General features: G+C 47.2%; 1 protein-coding gene across 4 annotated transcripts; it reads right to left on the reverse strand.

Annotated features, from left to right (window-relative positions):
* Nucleotides 1–386: 386 nt before the first annotated feature.
* Nucleotides 387–14,886, reverse strand: Pex26 (peroxisomal biogenesis factor 26). 4 transcript variants are annotated; one of them, XR_015000994.2, is made up of 5 exons: nt 14,081–14,884; nt 12,903–13,043; nt 10,693–10,988; nt 7,925–8,142; nt 387–3,130 (listed from the first exon to the last, which is right to left on the reverse strand). XR_015000994.2 is itself a non-coding variant. In XM_048444331.3 (5 exons), the coding sequence occupies exons 1-5, from the start codon at nt 14,296–14,298 to the stop codon at nt 3,027–3,029; spliced, it is 906 nt and encodes a 301-aa protein (XP_048300288.3). In that variant the 5' UTR covers nt 14,299–14,877; the 3' UTR covers nt 387–3,026. The 4 variants fall into 4 exon arrangements, 3 of the variants coding, with proteins under 3 accessions (XP_048300288.3, XP_048300291.3, XP_048300290.3); XM_048444331.3 differs by having other exon boundaries at nt 7,925–8,071; nt 14,081–14,877; XM_048444334.3 differs by lacking the exon at nt 7,925–8,142 and having other exon boundaries at nt 14,081–14,882.
* Nucleotides 14,887–22,434: the final 7,548 nt, after the last annotated feature.

Genomic DNA, 22,434 nt, shown 5'->3' on the forward strand with positions numbered 1-22,434 from the left:
TGAGTCTACCTAGTCATCCCTCTCTGATACAGCTGCCTATTAACAATGAACTCCATCCTGAGTGACAGAGAAGCCTGGGTAGGAGGAGCAGGGTAAGAACACTAGGAGGCTCAGGAGGCCTGGGTCTTATTCAGCCTGTGACTTAGGACAAACGGTTTCACCTTTCTGCGTCTCGGTTTCGTTAACTGAAAAAGAAGGTGGTTGCAAGATACCATCTGCAACTGAGACACATCTCCCAGTCCCAACATGCACTGCTCTTCTCAGACATCAATCCCCCTCTGAAACTGGCCAGTATGTGTGGCGTCTGGAATGGCATTATTCAAATGCAAGTAGCATAATTTTAAACATTCTAGAAGTCCCACTACAAAAAGTAGAAACAGCCGAAATTAGTTTCAACAGATTTTATTTAACCCAATATATCCAAAATATTATCATTTCAACATTCAATCCATATAAAAATCTTTGTATTTCCATTCTTTTATTTTAGCTTTTATTTTTGTTTTAGCAGTTGGTCTCTGAAATCTAGCGTGAATGTTTTACAATTACAGAGTGTGTCTACATAGATGAGGCACATTTCATGCTCAAAAGCCACCTTTGGCTGATGGCTGCTGTACTGATCTACCAAGAAAGCTCGCCCTTCCCTTTGACCTCGTTAAGCCCAGAGCTGAGGCCCAGCCTACATCCTTGGAAAGGCCAAAGTAACACCAGTGGTTTGGGTTGCAAGTTCCTCACCTGACGGGCAGCTGGTTAGGGCTGGATACAGACAGCCCTGTAGCAATCAGGACAATAGCCAGAGCCCCACAGGCCCCCAGCAGAACGGTGAGGAACACCAAAAGAGAGCAGATGGACAAGCGGGGCACAATCAAGCCTATGAGCTCAGGGTTTCATAGCACGGGACAGCACACGTGCCATGTGCACACGCCCTCTTCGGACGCCCCACTCGTTCACCCCTCTGAGCACCTGTGCATGCCCAACTGGGCCTCAGCTCAGCCACCACTCGCAAGAACTCTTCCTTGGGACAGAAAAAGTGCCAAAAGCTTCTGGCATGCCCTGAGTCATGTGTGAGCCCCTGTGAGATGAGAAGGCTGACCTCTGCCTAACATCTGCCTAACAGTCGCCGCACAGCAGAGCAGGAATGCGAGCCTTGCTCTGCAGCTTCCAGGAGCTCACAGCACTGGTGGAGGCGAACAATCCCACCACTGTCACCGCTGCGGAGGGAGCTGAGACGGGGCTGGGAACTGAGCAGGCCTGAAAAGTCAAGAGTCTCCTGGGGCAGAGCTGCTACAAGACCCTCCAGCAGTAACGGCAAAGTCACAGTGGAGAGGCCTGAGAAGGGCCTGGCAGCTAGGATGCAGCATACCCAGGAAACAGTAACACAGCAAAGGAGCTGCCAGCCAAATCCACTAACATGGGGTCCAAGTTTCTTCCATTAAGAAGAATATGGATTTGTATCCTGTGGGCCATGGAAGCCATTAAGGAGGTTTTTCTAGGGCAGTGAAGGTCCAGATTCTCATTTCAAAATTATTCTCATAAGGTGCATGAGTCACAAATATTCAAGAAAATGGTAGGTGGAGTCCATCGCTCAAGCCCTGGGGATCTGGGCCAAGTTGGGCAACAATAGTGAAACTCACATCTCAAAAGCAATAAGAGAGAAATCATTGTCAAGGGGTTTCAACTCTTCTGAATCCTTTTCTCTCCCCACCAATATAGGGTCTACTTAAGAGTCATTCACAAAATGATAGGGAAGGGCTATCATGGTTCCCAGGACTTCAGGATGCAGATGGAATTCTAAATAACTGTGAAGTTTCTTCTTCTAAGGAAAAGCTGTTGACTCACGGTTCCTAAAAAAAAAAAAAATCAACTAGCAATGAGCTAGCAACCTTCCCTGCATTCTCGGCATCCACTCGACAGAGATCGGGTGTGGGTGGCTGCATGTACTTACACAGGAACACACGAGACCTCTGTGGTCATCAAAGAAATGCAGAAACATGTCCAGTGCCTCCTCCCCGAGGACTGTCCCTTCGGCCACCATCAGCGCCCCTGGCCCGGCCCCTATAGCTCTTCCAGCTCACCTGATTACCCAGTTCCATTTTCAGCGCTCAGCTCTGAGACTGGCCTACTTTTCATGCCACACGAGCAAAGAAACTTGGGCATGACACAAACAACAGGCCACAACTAGGACAACAGGGCACAGAAAAGCGACCTGTGTCGTGTGTCCCGAGGGGAAACAGTGATTAGCAAGTGAGCAGGACAGGCCGAAGGTGACGGGGTACAGTGGGAAGACAGTGTGTCCAAGAGAGCTAGGCTTGGGCCCTGGCACACTGGAAAACTGAGCTAAGACTAAGAGGCACCAAGAAAGATCACATTCCCCGGAGATAAGGTCGGGCAGGCTCACTTTGCTCCCAGCGGTCACCCAGGTGGGTCAAAAGCCACATTCTGCCTGATGGGCAAAAAGCCTCAAGCAGAAGCCTCTCACCCGACTGCAGGCCCAGTGGGGGAGTCGGGGTGGGAGGTGGGCGGTGGCATCTGTGGAGGAACATGGGAGAAGATGCATCTCTGGTTTCACTGCCCTGGGGAGCAATTCTCAGAGCTAAGTTTTTCCGAAGCAGAAGGCTTCTCCACCAGATGCCTGTGAACTCCAAACTCCCTTAGCACCCTAACCTGGAAAGTCATCCCCTGCCTTCATCAATAAGACAGTATATTCCCTGCTCGGGACCCCTCCTCTCTGAGGAGCTGTTGCAGGAAGAAGTAAGAGAACTGTTCTGGGCAGCCAGACTTCTGTTCTGTAGCTGGGCCTCGGGTGCCACTATGTCCACACTCCCTTTGACCCTTTGAGGCCAGCCGCGGTGGGATGCCAGAGGGAGGGCTCAGAGGCAGCAAGTCACAGCTCACCAGCCTCGGTCACTCTTTCTAGAAAGAGGTGGGCCCACGCCCACAGTGCCATCTGGGGCTCAGTCACTGGACTCGACTCTTCTGCTTCTGTAGATGTGGACAGTAAGAGAGACAAGGCATCCAGGTAGGACTACTCAGTCTCGGAGGGCAAGTGGGTAGAGCCGAGAGAGTGTGGCCTTCTGGATCCGGCGGAAGAGCTGGGCCAGCTGGTAGATGAAGGGCAGTGAAGAAGGACTTGCTGTGGGGAAGGGAAACACTGTCGTGAGCGCTCGTCCCTCAGCCCTCCATGGTGGCTAGGAGACACATCTGGGCTTCCTGCTATTCGAAGCCTCACCAACAACAAGGACTTTCTCTTTCTCTGAGATAGGTTTCTCCACTAGAATTACAATAACCTTGAATATTCTAGGAAAATAATCCAGATTTATTATGTCTTTCTGACATACACACAGACACTGGTGGCTCTCGGAGAAGCCCCCACCCGTGCTTCCAAGTGTGTCTCGCTTCCTTCTTAGTGCCTTTCTTTACTCCCAAGCTTAAGCCTATATTAAAATATTTTTATTGGGGTTGGAGAGATGGCTCAGTGGTTAAGAGCACTTGCTGTTCTCACGAAGGCCTGGGCTCAGTTCCCAGCACCCACCTGGAGGCTCCCAACCATCTGTAACACCAGTCCAGGGGACCCAGCACTTCCTTTGCCTCCAAGAGCGCCAGGCATGCATGTGGTGCACATACATACATGCAGACTCATACATATTTTTTTAAAGTCTAAAACAAACGCTTATTAAGCCCCAACCCTACTTCATGAAAAAAATAAACACTCTGATAGCAATGACTGCCACTGGGGAGGGTCATTTGGGGAGACTTTCACTGCATTTTGTATATGCCTTTTCAGTTTGGAGCCTTATGACAGTATGGCCTATTACACCACAAACTGACTATACTGAAAATAAATTTTAAAAAATCCACCACTTGTTTATTTTCCTTGTTTGGATCACAGATTTAAAAAGCAAACAATAACTATTTCTACCTTTGTTTTGGTTTGATTTTGGAAGGTTGTTTTATTTGTTTGAGACAGGGTCTTATGTAGCCCAAGGTGGCCTGGGACTTGTACAGGCAAGGATAACTGGCCCTCTAATCTTTCTGCCTTTGCTCCTAAATGCCACCACACCAGGTCTCACTGATGCTGGGGACAGAGCCCAGGCCTCAGGACATACCAGGCAAGCATGGTATCTCAGCCCATCCCTGGCCTCCAAATAAGGAATACATACTTTTTTCTTAAACAGAAAAAAAAAAAAAAAAAAAAACACCCCAGGTCCTTAGATGGCTAAGGCAGGAGCCTCAGCTGGGACTAGATTGAGACCAGGCTGGGCAACACAATGAGACAACACAATGTTCCCCTCAAAATGGGGAACAGCCGTGTTTAGGGCTATGGAGTGGGCTCGGTGGGTAAAGCACTTGTAGAACAAGTGTGAAGACCTTGGTTTGAATCCTGAACACCCATGTGAAAGTCAGGCACAGTGGCAGCACAAGCCTGTAATCCCACAGCAGGTTCCAGGTTCAGCGAAGACACGCTCTCAAAACCTAAAGCAGAAGGACTGGGGCTGTAGCTCAGTGATAGAACACCTGCCCCCAAGTATGAGGACCTAGACTTAACCCCAGCCATCATCATCATCATCACAGCAATAATAATAAGAATAATGTGGCGCGTAAGAGAAAAAAGCACCAACGTCAACCTCGAGTGTCCATGCTTTTGTACACATATGCACACACACATGATGGGCGGGAGGGGGTTATTTATTCCTCTAAGTCTGGGGATGAAGCCCAGTGCTATATCTCCCATCTACCACCAAAAACTACCCCTAAATCAGGCAGCGGTGATGTTTGCCCTTAATCCCAGCACTCGGGAGGCAGAGGCAAGCGGATCTCTGTGAGTTTGAGGCCAGCCTGGTCTACAGAGTGAGTTCCAGGACAGCCAGAGCTACACAGAGAAACCCTGTCTCAAAAAACCAAAATGGGGGAGAACTACCCCTAACCCTCCACACATGCTATTTTTCTTTAAAGCAACTGACCTATTTCTTCCCAATTCCATTTGTATCCCACCCTCAGGTCCTCCTCTCCAGGCCAGGACACAGCTGGGAAAGCTGAGCAGCTCAGGACACACCCAAGTTCAAATGGCTTCTGCGCCACCATTTGGGAGATCAGTGTTTATGACACAAAAGAGTTTAGGGGAAGTCATACGGCATTTCTAAATTCTTATCACATCTACAAAGTAGACCGTCAGGGACAGACGGAAATCACAGACTACACTTCCCTGTTTTACACATATTTTCCAGCATGAGAATGTGCTTCCCACGTCAAGTGTGGCTGCTCGCCCGTCTTTTTTACAGAGTTTCTGGAAGCTGCAGGTAACTTTCCTGTATAACTGTCCAGAGGGGACATTCCTGCTCAGAGTCCAGCAAAGGGGTCAAACAAACTCTGGAAAAGGACTAAGGAAAAGGGGAAGTAAGGAAGACAGGGACCTAAAATCAAAAGACGGCAGCTTTAAGAACAGGTGGACAGCGGGATTCTAGCCTGTGCCTCTCTGGTTATTAGATTTCTCAAAAAAAAAAAAAAAAAAAAAAGAAAGAAAGAAAGAAAGAAAGAAAGAAAGAAAGAAAGAAAGAAGATAAACGGATCAAAATAAAGGATTTTCATTTCCCCTTGGTTTTGAAAGCTGCATAATCCTACCCTACATCTAAATTCTTGAGAAAAGCAGAGATTAGGTTGCAATTCACAGAGCAAGGAGTAGGCAGAAAACCTGGCTTGGGATTCATACCCACAATCCCAGGGTTTGCAAAGCACACCTACAATCCCAGGGCTTGAGATGCGCACCAGCAATCCCAGGGTTTGGGATGCGCACCCGCAATCCCAGGGTTTCAGAGGCTAAAAAACAGAAGTTGAGGACATTCTGTACTATGCAGCAAGACCTTGTCCTTTTTGTTTGTTTGTTTTTTAAAGGTGGAGGAGGGTGTTTCTTGAAAAGTGGTCCCCTAACTGTGGCCAGGTGTCTGCACACCTGGGTGAGTACTCCTCAGGAAACCACCAGGTGCATTCCCAAATCTCACTTGGAAAGCTCATGTCTATGTCACAGTGAAGCTGAAGAGACGAACCATCTGAGGCCCAGCACACATCAGCAGGGAACGTTCTGTAACCAGAAGAAGCTGTTTCCAGCTATTTTCCCACCTCATCTAGAGTGCATCAGAATTTCATCTACAATTTCAAGGTCACACTAACCAGGAGACACTTGGATCAACAGACTGTTTCAGGTGCTACGATGGGGAAGGCTCCCTTAGCTTTCATTCTGAATAGCGGTTGTCCCTGGATGGAGCAGAGGACTAGGTGACTCCATCAGCAGGATGGGAAATGTTCTCCAGCTGCTCTCCTAGGTTCTAGGCCCGGTCTCTCCTTCAGAGTAAAAAGAGATTCAAAGAAAAAAAAAAAACTCTAAATGGTTTACTATAAGTTAAAAATATATACAGGTTAAAAGGTTAAAGTCATTAAAAATAAAAAAAAAGGGAGATATAGGGTGTGGTGGTACACACCTTTAATCCCAATGCCTAGGAGGCAGAGGCATATTGACCTCTGTGACTTCAAGGGACAGAGGTAGAGATTGACCTCTGTGACCTCAAGGTGTGGTAGTACACGCCTTTAATCCCAATGCCTGGGAGGCAGAGACAGATCTCTGTGAGTTCAAGGTGTGGTAACACACACCTTTAATCCTAACACTGGGGAAGCAGAGACGTGTGGATCTCTGTGAGTTCAAGGTGTGGTAGCAAACACCTTTAATCCCAGCACTGGGGAGGCAGATACAGAAGGATCTCTGTGAGTTCAAGGACAGTCTGGTCTACAGAGTTATTCCAGGACAAAGATATATACAGAGAACCTGTCTCAAAAAGCCAAAAGTTAAAAGTAAAAATAAAAGAAATAGAGATTGAAATAAAGCCACATAAAGATGGAAAATACACAGAGAATCTTGATACTGTATGTTATTATGCTCTCTTTGAATTGTTTGATTGCTGAGGAAGGAGCAACAGCTGCTAAAGGACTGTTGTTTATAAATGCTGCTGAACTAACCCAAGATAGGAATTTTGAAAATACCTTGGCTTCAAAACTGAAGTCAAAAGGTATGCTACTTTGGAGAAGAGATTTTGCTTTTGTTTCCACAGAAAACGAGAGGCTCTGGATTTATTCAGAGTTAAGAAAAATCACCTTTGACCAAGGGAGGCCACCTGAAAAATCTCCGACAGGAATAGATGGCCCAGATGTCTGAGTTCTACATCCAGAACAGATTCAAGACTGCTGCCTGAGATGATCAAGACTCCCAGGATACTCCAGTCAGGACTTGATTATAACTCTAAATTTTCTTTCGGTCCCCATAAGATTATCAGCGCCCCCAACCAGCAGGAAGTAGCCTAAAATACTACGCCCACATTCCCAACAAATGGACTATGGGTATTTTCCTTTGTTTAAAAAAAAAAAAAGAGGGAAATGATGTGGGAGAATTGTCTGTATTCTGTCAATCATATTTTAATAAAATGCTGATTGGCCAGGCAGGCAGTATAGGCGGGAAAATCAGACAGAAAGTAGAGGTGATGCAATGAGAACAGGAGAATTCTGGGAAGCAGAGGTTCCTCTGCCATTCCTGCGCAGACCACCGAAGAGGCAACATGTAAGCTGTCACACTGAGAAAGGTACTGAGCCCATGTGGCTAACGTAGATAAGGATAATGGGGTAATATATGTTATAAGAGTTAACAAGAAGCCTGACCTAATGGGCCAATCAGTTTATAACCTTATGGAGTCCTGTGTGTGATTTCTCTTTGGGATTTGCCAGCTGTGGGGTACTGGGCGGGACAGAAACCCCAACAAGCCAGCCCCTCATGTTGAGGTTGACTCTCACTTATTACAGAAGAGGCTCAGAGAACAGTGTCGCAGGGGTGGCTCCCTCCCAGCAGCACCTGTTCTCACAGGCCCTGCTATAGGCGCCCTTCACTCACCTGGGTCAAACCGCAGAACCAGGAGACAGAGGATCAAGGCAGCCAGAAGGCTCTTTCTGAAGGGCTGAGAGAGGAGGTGGCTCGCCACAGAGCCCCAGAGCTGGTGAAGCAACCTCAGCAGTGACATCAACTTACGGGAGAAGGAACCTGACCAGGGGACAGAGCATTGCAGGGTGAGTCAGGCGAATCAGCTTCCCTGGCTGAGCCTTGAGCTAGATCTGAAGAGTCAATCAAAACAGAATGAGAATGATTTCCTTGCATAGCTCAAGAAATTGTTCAAAAGAAAACGCTGAGAGCTCTAAAAATAACATTGTTTGTTTGGAGGTTTCGTTTGGTTTTTGCAGTGCTGGGGACGGATCCATGACCTTGTGGATGCTTGGCAGGTATTCCACCGCTGAACTACACTCACAGCTGTGCAGAGATGGTTTCAGGACAGGCTGTCTGAAGACACAGTCAGTGCACACAGGACCGACCTACTCAGCTGTCTAAGTGTGTGTCTTATTTCACAGCATTCTTTGTGCTGTGTCACACGCATTGACACATGAAAAATAACTCAGAGCCGTTCCAGTGACACATCAACACAGAGAAGAGAAGGCCTTGAACATACGCAGTAGAGAATTCAAGACTGGGATTGTGGATACAGTCATGACTACTGGTAGCCAGAGACAAATGGAGCAGTTCTGACCGAGGGCCCTGGACTGGCCGCAGGGTTGCGGCTGTGCTGTCAATTTTCACGTCACCTAGACTCAGACAAGAATCACTCGGGAAGAGAGAACCTCTGCTGAGACAGTGCCCCCACCAGACTGGCCTTGGAGCATTTTCCTGACTAATTGTTGATGTGGCTGAGCCTCTTCCACAGGGCACAGAACCATCCCTGGGCTAGTGGTCCTGGGTTCTGTAAGAAACAGGCTGAAGACGCCATGAGGAGGAAGTCAGTCAGCAGTGGTCCCTCTACGACTTCCATGTCAACTCCCGCCTCCAGGTTCCCGCCCTCAGCTCCTGTCCTGGCTCTCTTTAATGACGGACTGTGGCGGGGAAGGGCGAGATGAAATAAGCCCTTTCCTCCTCAGAATGCTTTGTCCATAGTGTTAGACCACAGCAACAGAAACCTACCCAAGGCAAAGGTGAGAGGCCTGGCCGCCACAGGCCACTCCTGAAACCAGCAATCCGCTAGCAAGAAAGGGCTATGATCCCAGCAGGTCCACAGAGAAAAGTACTCTGGAGGAAGGATTATAATTTCCTGATTAAAATGACGGGCTTTCATGGACATTTTAAAAAGGAGAAAATTTAACAATCTCTAAGCTGTAAAAAACAGAAGATGCTGAAAGAAGGTATAAAGCTAATTGTTTTTCTAGTTCTACTCTGAAATGGATATTTTGTTTCTGATGGTGGCAAAGTACATAAAAATACATTCAATGCGGAAGTATAAGATGGAATATGGAACTCCACAGCTTTTGTTCTGAATGGCTATTCAAATTGTACACAAGCTCACTGTATATTATAATATATATTAATATATATATGCATATATATATGTAGTCTTTTGGTTTGGTTAACTTCGATGTGTTTTGTTTTCTGTTTTGTTTTGTTTAATTTACAATCATTCTTTGTTACATCTAAATTTTTATTTAGTTGATTTATTCCACCACACAATAAAGTGATATCATACCAAATAAGGGGGACACAACCTTTCCTATAATAAAGTTCACACACACACACACATATTATATGCTCAATTCCTGGCACCCACACTGTGGAGCTCACAACTGCCTGTAACTCCAGCTCCAGGGGGGTCTGATATCTCCACCCCCATGGCCACCTGCATTCTCGTGCACATATCCACACACAGACACTTACATTTAATTTAAAATAATTAAAGTAAGTCTTTAAAAGTTAAAGACAGAAGGCGCTGCTCCAGGACACAGGCAGTGTTCTAACCCTGGACGTGTTCACACACAGAATGAAGGAAAGGGAACTGGAAAGACTAAGGAGCAAAGACAGTTTGGGGCCAAGCACCCTTAAGTTCCTGTAACAGAACAGCCTGACTCCTACTCCTCTCCATGGCCTTGGCAGGATGCTACCAGCCGGCACCAGGTAGCACTACGACATGATAATGAACAAGGCAGACCTTAGCTGAAAAAACAAAACCCCCGAAAGCTCTAGTTAAGTGAGGGCAGAAAAGAGGCTGCACACAAAGACCCGAAGCTGAAGGAGGTCATTTTTATTTCTTAAGTTACTAAGTTACCAAGTGAAGCTGTGCCTATTCATGCTAGCATCTGAAGGAGTAAGAGCTCCCAGGCCAGCATGAGGAAAGCAATAAAACCCAGCGAGAGGCTCCCAAGGAAATGACTAATCAGACACCAAAGGAAAGCGACTTTTCTTTCTTTCTTTTCTGTTTTTGATTTGTTTTGTTTTTCCAAGACAGGGTTTCTCTGTGTAGCCCTGGCTGTCTTAGAACTCACTCCATAGACCAGGCTGGCCTTGAACTTACAGAGATCTGCCTGTCTCTGCCTCCCACGTGCTGGGATTAAAGGCGAACACTATCACAACTGGTCTTTAATCCCGTACTTGGGAGACAAATCAGGGTCAGGGGACCCAGCAAGACCTCCCCATATACAGACTCTCCTTGGGTTCCAACTTCAGAGAGTGTACCCTGATTTGTAATGCAATACAGCGGCTTTCCATCCTGTGACTTAAATTCTTAAGTTCCTAAGCTTAGAGGTGCCACAGAACCCCTCTGCAGGGGCCAGTGAGCCCTGATGTCCTACCTTCCTGGCTCGGCTTCGGTCGCTCCTGAGAACTCAAGTGCTCCTTTGTGGACTGTTGCCTTGCTGTACGGATGGCCTGGAGCACTTCCTCCCGCTGCTCCTCACCGAAAGCTGCAGAGCCCACTGCCAGCCCCTCCGCCTCTGACAAACGACCCAAGGGTAGAAGCACCCGGAGCACGTAGAGTTCTGCCAGGGATCCGTACTCGGGAAGGCCCTGGTTGTCTGGGTCTTGGAGCCAGGCATCAACCGCAGCCAGCACAGCTCCGGGATCTTGCATTTTGCTGTACAGAAGGATGCTGCATCCCCAGAGGAGAAGAGTCAATGCTCCACAGGAGACTCACCCCAGAACCACTTCTGTTACCCTACCCTCCCAGGCCCTCCAGCCCTTCCCTGTGGGACGGCAACACTGCTAAGAATTAAAACTGGAAGATTGGAGGGATAGTGATTAAGTATGCACCGCTCTTGCAGAGGACTGGAGTTTGATTCATGGCACCATACTGGAGAGCTCACAACCACCTGTAACTCTAGTTCTGGGATATCTGACACCATCTCCTGGCCTCCACGGGTACTGGCACTCACATGCATACACACACACACACACACACGTACAATTTTTTAAAATAATAATAAATTTTTAAGAACTAGAGATTGCTAGCAGGGTATGATGGCTTGTGCCTTTAATGCCAGCATTTGTGTGGCAGAGGCCAGCAGATCTCTGTGAGTTCAAGGCCAGCCTGGTCCACAAGTTAGTTCCAGGACAGCCAAGGCTATTTATTACACAGTGATGGGAAACCTCCTTCAGCCAATGGCCTTTGAGAGGCTGGACCAGGTTGAGACATGGCTTTGGGGTACCAAAAAGCCACGTTCCCACCCACTCACCCCACTTCCTCCCCCGCACCACACCTGGCTGTTGGACCTCATTCCTATTTCCTCACTGTGATCTGTGCGTTCCCTTTGAATAAGGAAAAACTTTAATATACCCTATTCGGAGCTAGTGTAGGATTTCTTTACTAGCATCAACACAGAGAAACTCTGTCTTGAGAAAAAAAAATTAGAGACTAAGGACTTGAGAGATGGCTCAGAAGTTAAGAGCACTGGCTGTTCCTCCAGAGGACCCAGGTTCAAGTTTCAGAATCTACACAGAGGCTCATAACTGTCTGTAACTGCAGTTCCAGGGGATCCAGCACCCTCTTCTGGCATCTGCGGGCATCAGGCACTCACGCAGTGCAGCTATACAATACCTGTAGTGCAATGCATGTAATACATTCAGGCACAACACCCATACATGTAATAAAATAAAACAAAAAGTAAAATGTTTTTTAAAAAGAGTATTAGCTGTGCAATCCTGAGGATCAGAGTTGGGGGCCTAGCACCCACATAATAAGCAGGATGTGGTTCCACCCACATCTATAATCCTAACACGGAGATGGAAGAGACAAGAGGACCTACAGGGACTTGTTGGCTAAGAGCCTAGCCAAGAAAGAATGTGAGCTTCAGGTTTGGGGAGAGACCCTGCCTCGAAGGAATACAGCAGAGAATGACTGCTGTAGGAATTCCTACAGCCAGTAGCCTTTATATTACCCACCCATTTGGACATGACCTCCTATACTAGATATGCCAATGTAAAGCGTGCATTTGTTCTCTCTTCCGGCAGCGTGATTTGTTTCCTGTTTCCTGTTCATGCAGAGAACTGTGATCTGTGAGTCTACCCCTAAATAAATAACCCTTTATTATACTCAATTCTGAGCTAGTGTGGGATTTCTTTTAAGCATCCATCACCAAATGACAGATGACTACAAGTACCCTTCTCTCATCTCCATGCGCACATGCATACGCACCCACATGCACACGTGCACATACACCACACGCACACACGCATACCACTTATACACATACCCACACACAGAAAACACATGCCAAAAACTTTTGTTAAATATTAGAAATCCCCAGGAGGGAGCCGGAAGCTTGACTGGCCCTGTTCACTCATTAGCCTGGTTCACTACTGTCCTACGTGCACTCCTTTTTCTTCTCTCTACTCCCAAACGCCACCTTCCCCATCTTTAGCTGCTGTGGTCTGAGGTCCGAACAAAGTGGGGAAACCTGAATTTGAAGGGAACTGATAGAGAAGGAGGACAAACGACCCACGAGACCCTAGCTCAAGACAGGATTCGGGTTCCTACACTGACCCAGCGTCAGCAACCAGAACCTACCACAGCTCCAGGACTTTGGGAGGAAGCTTTTCAGGATCCTGGTAATACTGGAGGACCCAGGACAGGACTTCTCTCCACCGATTCATTTCTGCCAGAGCCTGGATCCCCACGACACACAGGGAGCATTTCACCTCCACAACGCTGTCAACAGAAAGACAGGAGTCAGGCTGAGCACGGTGCCCCATCTCTCCATTCCCTCTTCCACTCTGACTGGACTGGTCTCTGGCTTCCAACTCGGAGGTTACCACCCTTACCTCTTCTGTTATTGATTGGACCAGGCTCACCATGGTCTCTTGGGTTGCCCAGTCCCCCTGGAGTTAAGTTCTGGAAACTTCTCCGAGGCAAATGAGCTATTGCCCAACGTACTTCTTGGCACCCAGGTGGAATCAGAACTGAATGAGCTGGAAGGTAATCCTCTGGGAATGGCACAAGGCAATCATGCAGCCAACAGGAGCTTGAAGGGGAGGGGCATCAACAGTTTGCTTAGTGCCAAGTGGGCTTAGAGGGAGGGGTCTGGCTGGGAGTTCATATAGGAACTCAACTGGCCTTTAGAATTATCTGTGTCCAGGTGGCCAGCATTCGCTGTGCAACATCCACCCCCCTAAAAACCCAGCCGATCTCCCCAGTTTTTGCTTCTCTGACATCAACTTTGACTGTTTATTCTGCCTACTCCCTCCCTGGTATGCTCATACAGCTCTAAGGAAGGTTTACACTCCACAGAGAAATGGTGCCCCCAGTTGCCAGAGGAGGCCTATGCATCAGAAAGAGCAACCTGGGGCAAGGGTTTCCTAAAAGTAATTCATTCAATCCTTCAACAGGACCCGACCACACTTCTGCCTTGACCCCCATTTTCCACGACAAGGCCAGGAGCGAATGGGGGATGGGTTCCCAAAGAAGGCCTCCTGCTACCTGCTTACTGATCTCCTTCCGACTGAACACTTAATAGACAGTCACCCTGTCCTCCTGCACTAAAAGAATGAACAACGAACTGGCTGTGGTTTTCCCCCAAACTGTTGCATGATTTGACTTCTTCAATGTACAGTGACCCTTTCTTCCTCAGAAGCACGGGTGCAGAATAAGCAACCAGCCTCTCTCTGATCTCCTAGTGAAAGCCATGTCAGAAAGCAGACCGAGTTCCTCCCCAAAAGGATCAGAAAGGAACGCAGTCCAGCACGTACGTGCTATTTGCGGGCTCCTCGGCCAGGCTCTCCCAAGCCCGTTCGCAAGTCTCTAGTGCGGCATGGAAGTCCAGATGCACCACCAGCAGGTCGGACGCCTCCTCCAGCAGGTGCACCGCGGGTGACATAGACGGAAGGACACGCGCAGGCTCGCTGCTCCGCAAAGGGCCCCCAAGCCCTTTCAAGGGGGCTGCAGAAGTCGAGGCGTCGTTTTTCATAGCCAGCCTTGGGCTCGTCACACGTCAGGAGGACAGCTTCTCCGGAGCCTCCTGGAAATCCGACGTGGGCCCGGTAGATGACCCGCAGGCCGCGTGCTCTTCGACTCCACGCCTCTCCAAGTCAGTCCCTAGGAAAGGACCGCGAAGACGCGGGACCCGAGGTACAGCCTGCGTTCGTCGACAGCCTAACCTAACTCTTGGAGGACAGGCCTGCACAGAAGTCGAGATGCTGCCGAACGCCAAGCACTTACTCCTCCCTCCCCTCAACAAGTGTTAGAAGGACCAGAGTTCCCTGAGTCGCAAGCACGCCACCAAAAGAGCCCTACTCTGAGAACCCACAGAGATGGACACCTCCGCCACTACGGTGCACGCGCGGGCCCTGGAGCGCGGAACTCTGGGAGTTGTAGTCCTGACCTCTGCGCAGCGAAACTTGAGGGAGCGTTCCGACTACAACCTCAAACCTCTGGCACCCAGAGGTGGTCATCCTCCAGAGAGAACGCACTAGTTCACCAGCTTTGGGTTAGAAAAGCTGGGGCAGCTCAGCTAAACCATTAGTGAAATTTCCTATGGTCTGTGAAATATGATCCTTCCCAAACTAACCGGAAGAGGCAGGACGGAAGACAGTCCAGTAAGGAGGTGGAGCTACCTGCACCTTTATTCTGAACCTCCGAAGGCGTTGAAGATCAGCAGGGAGCTTAGGGAAGGCGGTGGAAGGGAACACCGAAGCTGCATATATTTCCCCTTCCCGGGTTGGATGCTTTTAAAATGTGGCACAATGCAAAGTACTTTCTGTGCAGTTTTAGTTATTTCTTCTCCATGAGTTAAGGACAGTTACTACTCTATTTTACAGTCGAGGTAGGTCACGCAACAAGTAAGTCACAAAAGCATTGTCAAACCGAAGGAAGCACTTTTTGACTGAAAGGAATGTCAGGGCGGAGATAGAACTGAGCCTGCATTGTTTGTGTAAAACAAACATATCATAAAAACAAAGTCATGCATATGTAATGCAGTTTTTCAGCAATACAGTACTGGAATCAAAGTAAGAAATGCTAAGTTGCAGCTATTATATATGGTTTATTTTGTTTGCTTGTTTTCTGAATCAGGATTTCTCTGTCTAGCCCTGGGTTTCCTGGAACTCGCTTTGTAGACCATGCTGGCCTTGAACTCAGGGATTAGACTGCTATTATAGAATTTTACACAGACACATAGATCACTCATTGTGTGCTTCAGGCAGGGTTTCCTAACTCTTCTGCATTTATACTCAGCCTTTTGATTTTCCTTTCGTCCAGTTCTCTAGCTTCTGAACTCTTCTCCCCCACACTTAACCTAGAATCATTTGCTCCCTTAGGGACTGGGTAAGACAGCTAGGACCAAGCCAGGACCTGCTCACCTCATCCATGTCTTTCTCTTATTGCTAACACGGACACAGCAGCCTTTGAGTCTCTGCAGAAAGTCCTCAGACAGCTAAGACAGAAATGTTAAGTTCGTCAGACCCTGGTACTATGACCGTGTAAGGTGAAAAGACCACGATGTCACTCCTTAAAAGTACTTGTTTTAATTTGCTTTTCCCATGGGGACTGGAGAGATAACTCAACAGTTAAGAGCACTTAGTCTTGCAGAAGACCTGGGTTCAATTCCCAGCACCCATGTACATAGGTGCTCACCACCATCTGTAACAATAGTTTCCAGGGGATCCAGTGCCCTCTTCTGACTTCCTTGGGCAGCAGGCTTGCACATGGCACACACGCATACATGTAAGCAGAACACTCACATAAAATAAGATAGATGGATCTAAAACGTACATATTTTAATTTTCTACATTTGCTTGTGCACCTCCACATAGGTGCCACAGCATACATGTGGCGGTCAGAGGTCAGCCTGCAGGAGCCACTTCTCTCCTGCCCCCATTTGTGTCTTTGAGATCAACCCCAGGTCACCAGGCTTGGTGGTAAGCTCCTCTACCCACTGAGCCTTCTCACTGGCCCCACAAATACTTTTTGATACTAGCTGGTGGCAGGCATTGTTCTAGACATGGAGGGTCCCACAGAAATCAAGGACAGAGCCTTGGGGAGCTTCTATCATAATGGAAGGAATCAAACAACAAAAGTAGGCAAATCTTACTAATAAAGGAGCATACATGCCTGTGGGCCCAGCTACTCCTAAGACTGATGCAGAGATTATTTTGCGGCCAGGAATTGGAGACCAGCCTGGGCAAGACAGCAAGACCCCTGTTTCTAAATATATACATACACATGTACGTGCATACATTTAAGCAAGCAAAATACAGTCGATAGTGCTGTCAGATGGTAAAAGACTGAAGAGAAAGATATGGGGAGATGGGGGCGACCATGGAGAGATCAGCACCGTAGATGCCTTTGTCTTTGTTTTCTAACAGCAAGTCCAGAGACAGGGACAGACCACACAGAAAATGTGGCTTGCTCTGCACTGGCCCTTGTTATTGGGGGGTCAGTACTTGGAGCATCACATCTGGGACCAACATAGTCTCTGCATCATTGTGAGGAGAACTTCTTCCTCAACAGACAGCATTTACTCCCCTGCAGCCAACACTGAAACGAAGCAGAGATGCTCGACGTGTGAGTTGCATAAACCGAGGTTGTCAAAATGTCCCATCAGCTCTGCTCCAATTGAGCGTTAAAGGATAAAGATCATTAGTAATAACATAATTATGGGGTTACAAAACATAACAGCTCATCTGTTTCTCAAACTGAGTTGTTATTTTTAAAAGAATTTTAAAAGCTTCATTAAAATTTTAAAAATTTTAATGTGGATGGGAGTTTTGTTCCATACATGTCTGTGTATCACATGCATGCCTGGTGCCGGCCGAGGCCAGAAGAGGGGGCTATTTTGGATCCCCAATATATGGAATTTCAGATGTTTGTGAACTATCTACCATGTGGGTGCTGAAACTCAAACCTGGATCTTCTATAAGAGCAGCAAGTGCTCTTAACCTCTGAGCCATCTCTCTAGCCCCTCAAACCCTCAAACTGAGTTTAAAAGTGTGTCCTGAAAACTCGGAAGAGCAGGAACTGGGAGATGGTTCAGTTGGTGACTCAGCTGATCATCAGTTGCAAGTATGAGGACCTGATCCTGAATTCTCAACACCCACATTAAATAATAATAGCAATAACAATAACAACAACAATAATAATAATTAAACAAATGAACAAACAAAAACCAAACAGGTGCAGTGGCACACGCCTATAATCCGGGCATCGTAAGTAGAAACAGGAAAATCTCTGGGACTTACTGGCTACCCAAGATAGCCAAACTAATGAATTCCAGTTTCAGTAAGAGACCCAATCTCAAAAGATACATCGAAGAGCAATAGAGGAAGACACCCAATGTTAACCCCTGGCCTATGTGCACGCACTCACAGACCAAAAACAATCAAACTGAAATAACCACAAAAGATAGAACACACACACACACACACACACACACACACGCACACAATCTTAATTTAGAAAAAAACAAACAAACATGTAGGCAAAGTGATTGAGGCCAGGAAACGTCTTAACAAAATTGTAACTATTCCAGGTTTGTCCAGTAGATGGCAGAAGAGCCTTTAAAAATCTTCCTTATCAGCAATTTCTCTAGTTAGTGGTACAGTAACCAGAATGAGGTCAAGCTATTTAAAGCCGGAGTGGGATGTGCTAAAACTCACATAAAAATAAAATTGTGTCAGTGTGTGCTAAATGCATGTGTTAAAACATCACAATGAAACCCATTATTTTGTACATTTAATACACATAATAAATGTTAATAAAAATAAGCTTGTACTTCATTTATTTGTTTCACTTCATCTTAGTGGCCTCTATGTTAACAGCTAACCTTTGGCAATTATGTCCACTAGTTGAGTCCTTAACACACCACTGTCATGACCCACTGTCTCCTTTTTCTGAGTATACCCAGTTTCTCCAGTGCAGATATATCAATCCCAAACAGAAGGCAGTCTGTTCTATGTATATGAGAGTGGACATGTATGACAGGCTACACCTCGCCAGCCAGATTTCTTCCTGACTTAGGGCCCTTGACACAGGACATTTGGAAAGTACCTGTCTTCCTTTCATTGGCTCATCCCTGAAATGAAGCTAGGAGTAGAAGGAAGCCCAGTTCTCCCAGTCTGCAAAACCTGGCCCAGGTTAGTGTCTGTATTGGTAGGATTATCTCACTGTGGAAAAACCAGCAGAGTGAATGAGACACCGGTCTCCCCATCACATCCCAGCTCCCAGTGCCTGCCTGGGATGTGATGTTCTTCCTTCTATGTGACACCTTTAGGACTCAACTTGGGGCACCTCTTCATGTGCAGGTATCTTCAGAATGGTCCCCTAACAGAAGTTAGGCACTGGTTACATTCTTGCTTCTGTCTGTGACAAAGCTGACATCTCCACGTAACCCCCACTTTCCTGGGCCTCAGACTTCTCTGAGGACGTGGACACTAGCACATGCCACACACAGCAACTATGAGCATCAGGAGATTGGGATAGCTCACTGAACCTCCAAATCCATAGCATCCTTCAGGCTAATGACCAGTGTCAAAAATTCAGGCTCAAGTATGGAACAGACTGCTCCTTGCCCCCAGGCTCTGGAATCTTTGTGATCACACTTTTAGGAACGAACTACATAGCAAAGGATGACATTGAACTTCTCCTAAGTGCTAGGACTACTACGTCCCCACACCCAGTTTATATGATAGTAGAGATTGCACTCAGGGCTCTATGCACACTGGGAGAGCCATCTGTGCGCCGAAACACATCTACAGCCTAGAGGCCAGCTCTAGCTAGAGGCTTCCGTGCGGTCAGAAACGTTCACCTCTCTGGTCAGCCTGGCCCATCATTCCAAGTCAGTTAACTCTCCACAGCTGCCCTCCCAAACCAGTGCCAGTCAACCATTGGGCCTTAGGTTATCTGTGCCAATGTTCCACAGGCAACAGATCCCACTAAGCATGAACTTTTGACCTGGTGAAAGCCAGAGAGGTAAGTAAGGGCAGGGTGGAGAGAAGACTTTCCCAAGACTTCAAGGGCGTGCCTCCTGGTTCTAGACCTTCCAGGTATTTTTATGGCTTTTTGATCAAGCTGAGGCTGAATGTTCAGAGAACTCAATGCTCCTGTTTTCTTCTCCCCTTTTAGAGGCAGTGGGAATTCAACTCTGTGCTTAGAAAGTGATCACCATAGTTGTATAATCCTCCTTCACAGGACATCAATATAATGATGTCTCAGTTTATGTGGCATGTCATTGACTCTATGCTGGGTGCTATTTAGAGTACTGAAGGCATCTTTGATAACTAAAATTACTTATCTTAATCAGCATTGTGACGTGGGTTCTGTGTCATCCTTATTTTGTAGATAAAGACAGTGAGATACAGAATGCTGAGTAACTTGCCAAGGCCCTAGAATGAATACACAGCAGAGGACAGAAGCCAGGCGTTCAGGTCCCAGAGTCTCCTTCTTACCGAGGATGTAACGCCAGCTCTTTAAAACCCAGGTGCTTGTATTATTTGTGTTGGCAGCAACCATGTAAAGCAAATCACATTGTTACTGAGTAGAGGGAAAGGATGCCATTATATTTTGATTTTAAAATGCTGCTCTTGTTGTTGTTCCTGCTTACTGTTTCTGCTAACGCTTAGACTCTGCCTCAGCTCCAAATCCTTGTCTTTGATGGCAAAGCTCCAACTCAACAGGTTTCCCAGCATTTCCTTGGCTATTCTATATCCAATACCAATAAAAACAAACAAACATACAAAGAGACATTAATAAGCCAGGTACGGTGGTACACACCTTTAATCCAAAGACTCAGGAGGCAGAGACAGGTAGATCTCTGAATTTGAGGCCAGTTGGATCTACATTGCAAATTCTGGGTCAGCCAGGGTTATATATGTGAATCTGTCACATGCGCACACATACACACCACCACCACACGACACACCACAAACACACACACACACACACACACACACACACACACTATTTATAATTCTCTTTATCCACCTGAGGTGCTCACCAAGAAACCCTTCTCAGAAGGTCGGATCTCACTCACGTCTGGATCCCCGTGCTCCTCAACATGGTACAAAACAGTAGGCGTGCAGAGCCCTGGAGGAACCTCTCCAAATGGTTCTCACCACTGCATCCTCATGTTGGAGCACCCTGGCTGGACAGCAATGAAAAAGCATCGGGCCCCACCCGGCCCAGCTCTACCCCAGCCCTCAGGAGGCTGAGGCAGGAGCATCAGGCACTCAAACCAACTTGGCTGTAGCAAGACAGGCAGGAAGTTTTTAGAAAATTTATATACATTGGTGTTTGGCCTGCATGTATGTCTGGTTTAGGGTGTTGGGTCCCCTAGAACTGGAGTTACAAACAGCTGTGAACTGCCATCTGGGTGCTGGGAATTGAACCCAGGTCCTCTGGTAGAAAGATCGGTGCTCTTAACCACTGAACTATCTCTCCAATTCCCAAGGAAGGGACTTTTTAATATTTCCCAAATGTTGCCACCCCAGCCTGCCTTCTTGCCTACGAGTGATTTTTCAGTGCCCTTTCTGGAGTAATTTTTTCTTGTTTTCTGGGAAATACCTAATAAAGCCTGTAGCTCTGACCCGGAGAGTTTTGGGGTTGAAAGAAACTGTGTATTACAGTGAAGGAAACTGAGGCTGGGGCAACTGCTTATGGAGCTCAGTAAGGTGATACAAGATGGAATACTGGAGATTAACATGATGAAGACCACAGAGGTCTGGAGAATATATATATTAGATAGGTAAATAGACAGACAGATAGATCTCCAATAATAGTTCTGCTCAATTCAAAGTTACAGGTTACTCAACTAAACTCCAGTCTTGTTGGTTTTATTTCTGTACAGCCAAGGCAACAGGAAAATCAGCCACCTAGGATCCTCTCGGCACACCTCTAGGAGGCACCATCATGTCAAGGCAACTGGAGTTGTGTGGCTTGACCACGGGGGTGGGGGGAGCACAGCCACGAGGGCTTTTGGTGCTAAAGTGCTACTGTACTGGGCTCTTCCCGAAGGTGTGTGTGTGTGTACAACAAAGAGCCTTCCCAGCCCCCACATTTCTTGTTCTCAGTAGGGAATGGGATCCCCACAGGCAAGCTGTCTCCAGGCACACACGGACTTGCCTATGGAAAGTTCTCTGGGGAGTACGGTGTCATGCACAGTAGGCACATTGCTGTCATCCCTTCCATTTTGTATCCTGCTGAGGAGCATGTTTGCTCCTGGGTTTCTGGCTCCAACATTGCAGACACCGGTGGCATATTACACCACACCCTTCCCCTAATCCCTCGGGACAAAGGTTGATTATGGGGGCCATGTGAACGTGTGGGCGAGTTCAGCGTCCTCTTCTCTGACAGCCGGGATCCAAGGGACCACAAAGAATAGAGGTAGAAAAACAGGACTCCCATGTTACCATAGCAAACAAGGAAATGCGTGTGTACACAGGCTTTGACTGAAACCACCATGTTATCACAGCCCATGAAGCAAACAGGAGGGAGGGAGCAGGGCGCACACGCCGCCCCACCCCTGCTCCAGGGATGTCTAGAAAGGTCCCCATCTCTCTCTGACTTTCCGTCATTATAATCTTCTACAGCTCCTCCTTGATCCCAGAGACACCATTTTCCTTTCCTAGAGAAGCGTTCAGTAGACCTGAAGGAGCACACAGGACCCTTCCTTCCATCTTTTCCACCTGAGACTCAGCTGTCCAGAAATTGCAGGCCTTTGCTTTTTCGTCATCTTTGTTGAAATGTACCCAAAGTAAAAGTAACTCAAGATCTCTCAGGTACAAAGAGAATAATAACACGAGATCCCACCATTCAAAGTGACTTTTAGCATTTAATGAACACACGTCTATCTGTGAAATTCTGTATAACTATCCTATGCCCCCATCCTGATCTACCCACCCACAGTGTGTCATGGGAGTCTTTGTTAGCACTCTGTTGGATGCTAGTAGGACCCACAATCTAAAACAAGGAATCCAAAATGCTGCTGCTAACAATCTGATGTATGTGTTTGTAGTTCTCTGTAGCTAAGTAATAGCCAGAGATTCTTGGGCCTTGTGGCCATGAAGCTAGAAGGAAACTTCCAGAACTCTACTTCTCCTCTTCTATTGAATGC

Source organism: Myodes glareolus, chromosome 3 (genome assembly GCF_982192425.1).
Source record: "Myodes glareolus chromosome 3, mMyoGla1.1, whole genome shotgun sequence".
In the NCBI taxonomy this organism is placed as follows: Eukaryota; Metazoa; Chordata; class Mammalia; order Rodentia; family Cricetidae; genus Myodes; species Myodes glareolus.

What these genes read in the sequence shown, in the direction of transcription:
- Pex26 (XM_048444331.3), bottom strand. Translation starts at nt 14,298, where the DNA reads ATGAAAAACGACGCCTCGACTTCTGCAGCCCCCTTGAAAGGGCTTGGG. An exon ending in GAGGAGCCCGCAAATAGCAC is followed by an intron (nt 13,044 to 14,080) that starts GTACGTGCTGGA and finishes TTCTGTTGACAG; the next exon opens with CGTTGTGGAGGTGAAATGCT. An exon ending in CCCAAAGTCCTGGAGCTGTG is followed by an intron (nt 10,989 to 12,902) that starts GTAGGTTCTGGT and finishes CTGGGGATGCAG; the next exon opens with CATCCTTCTGTACAGCAAAA.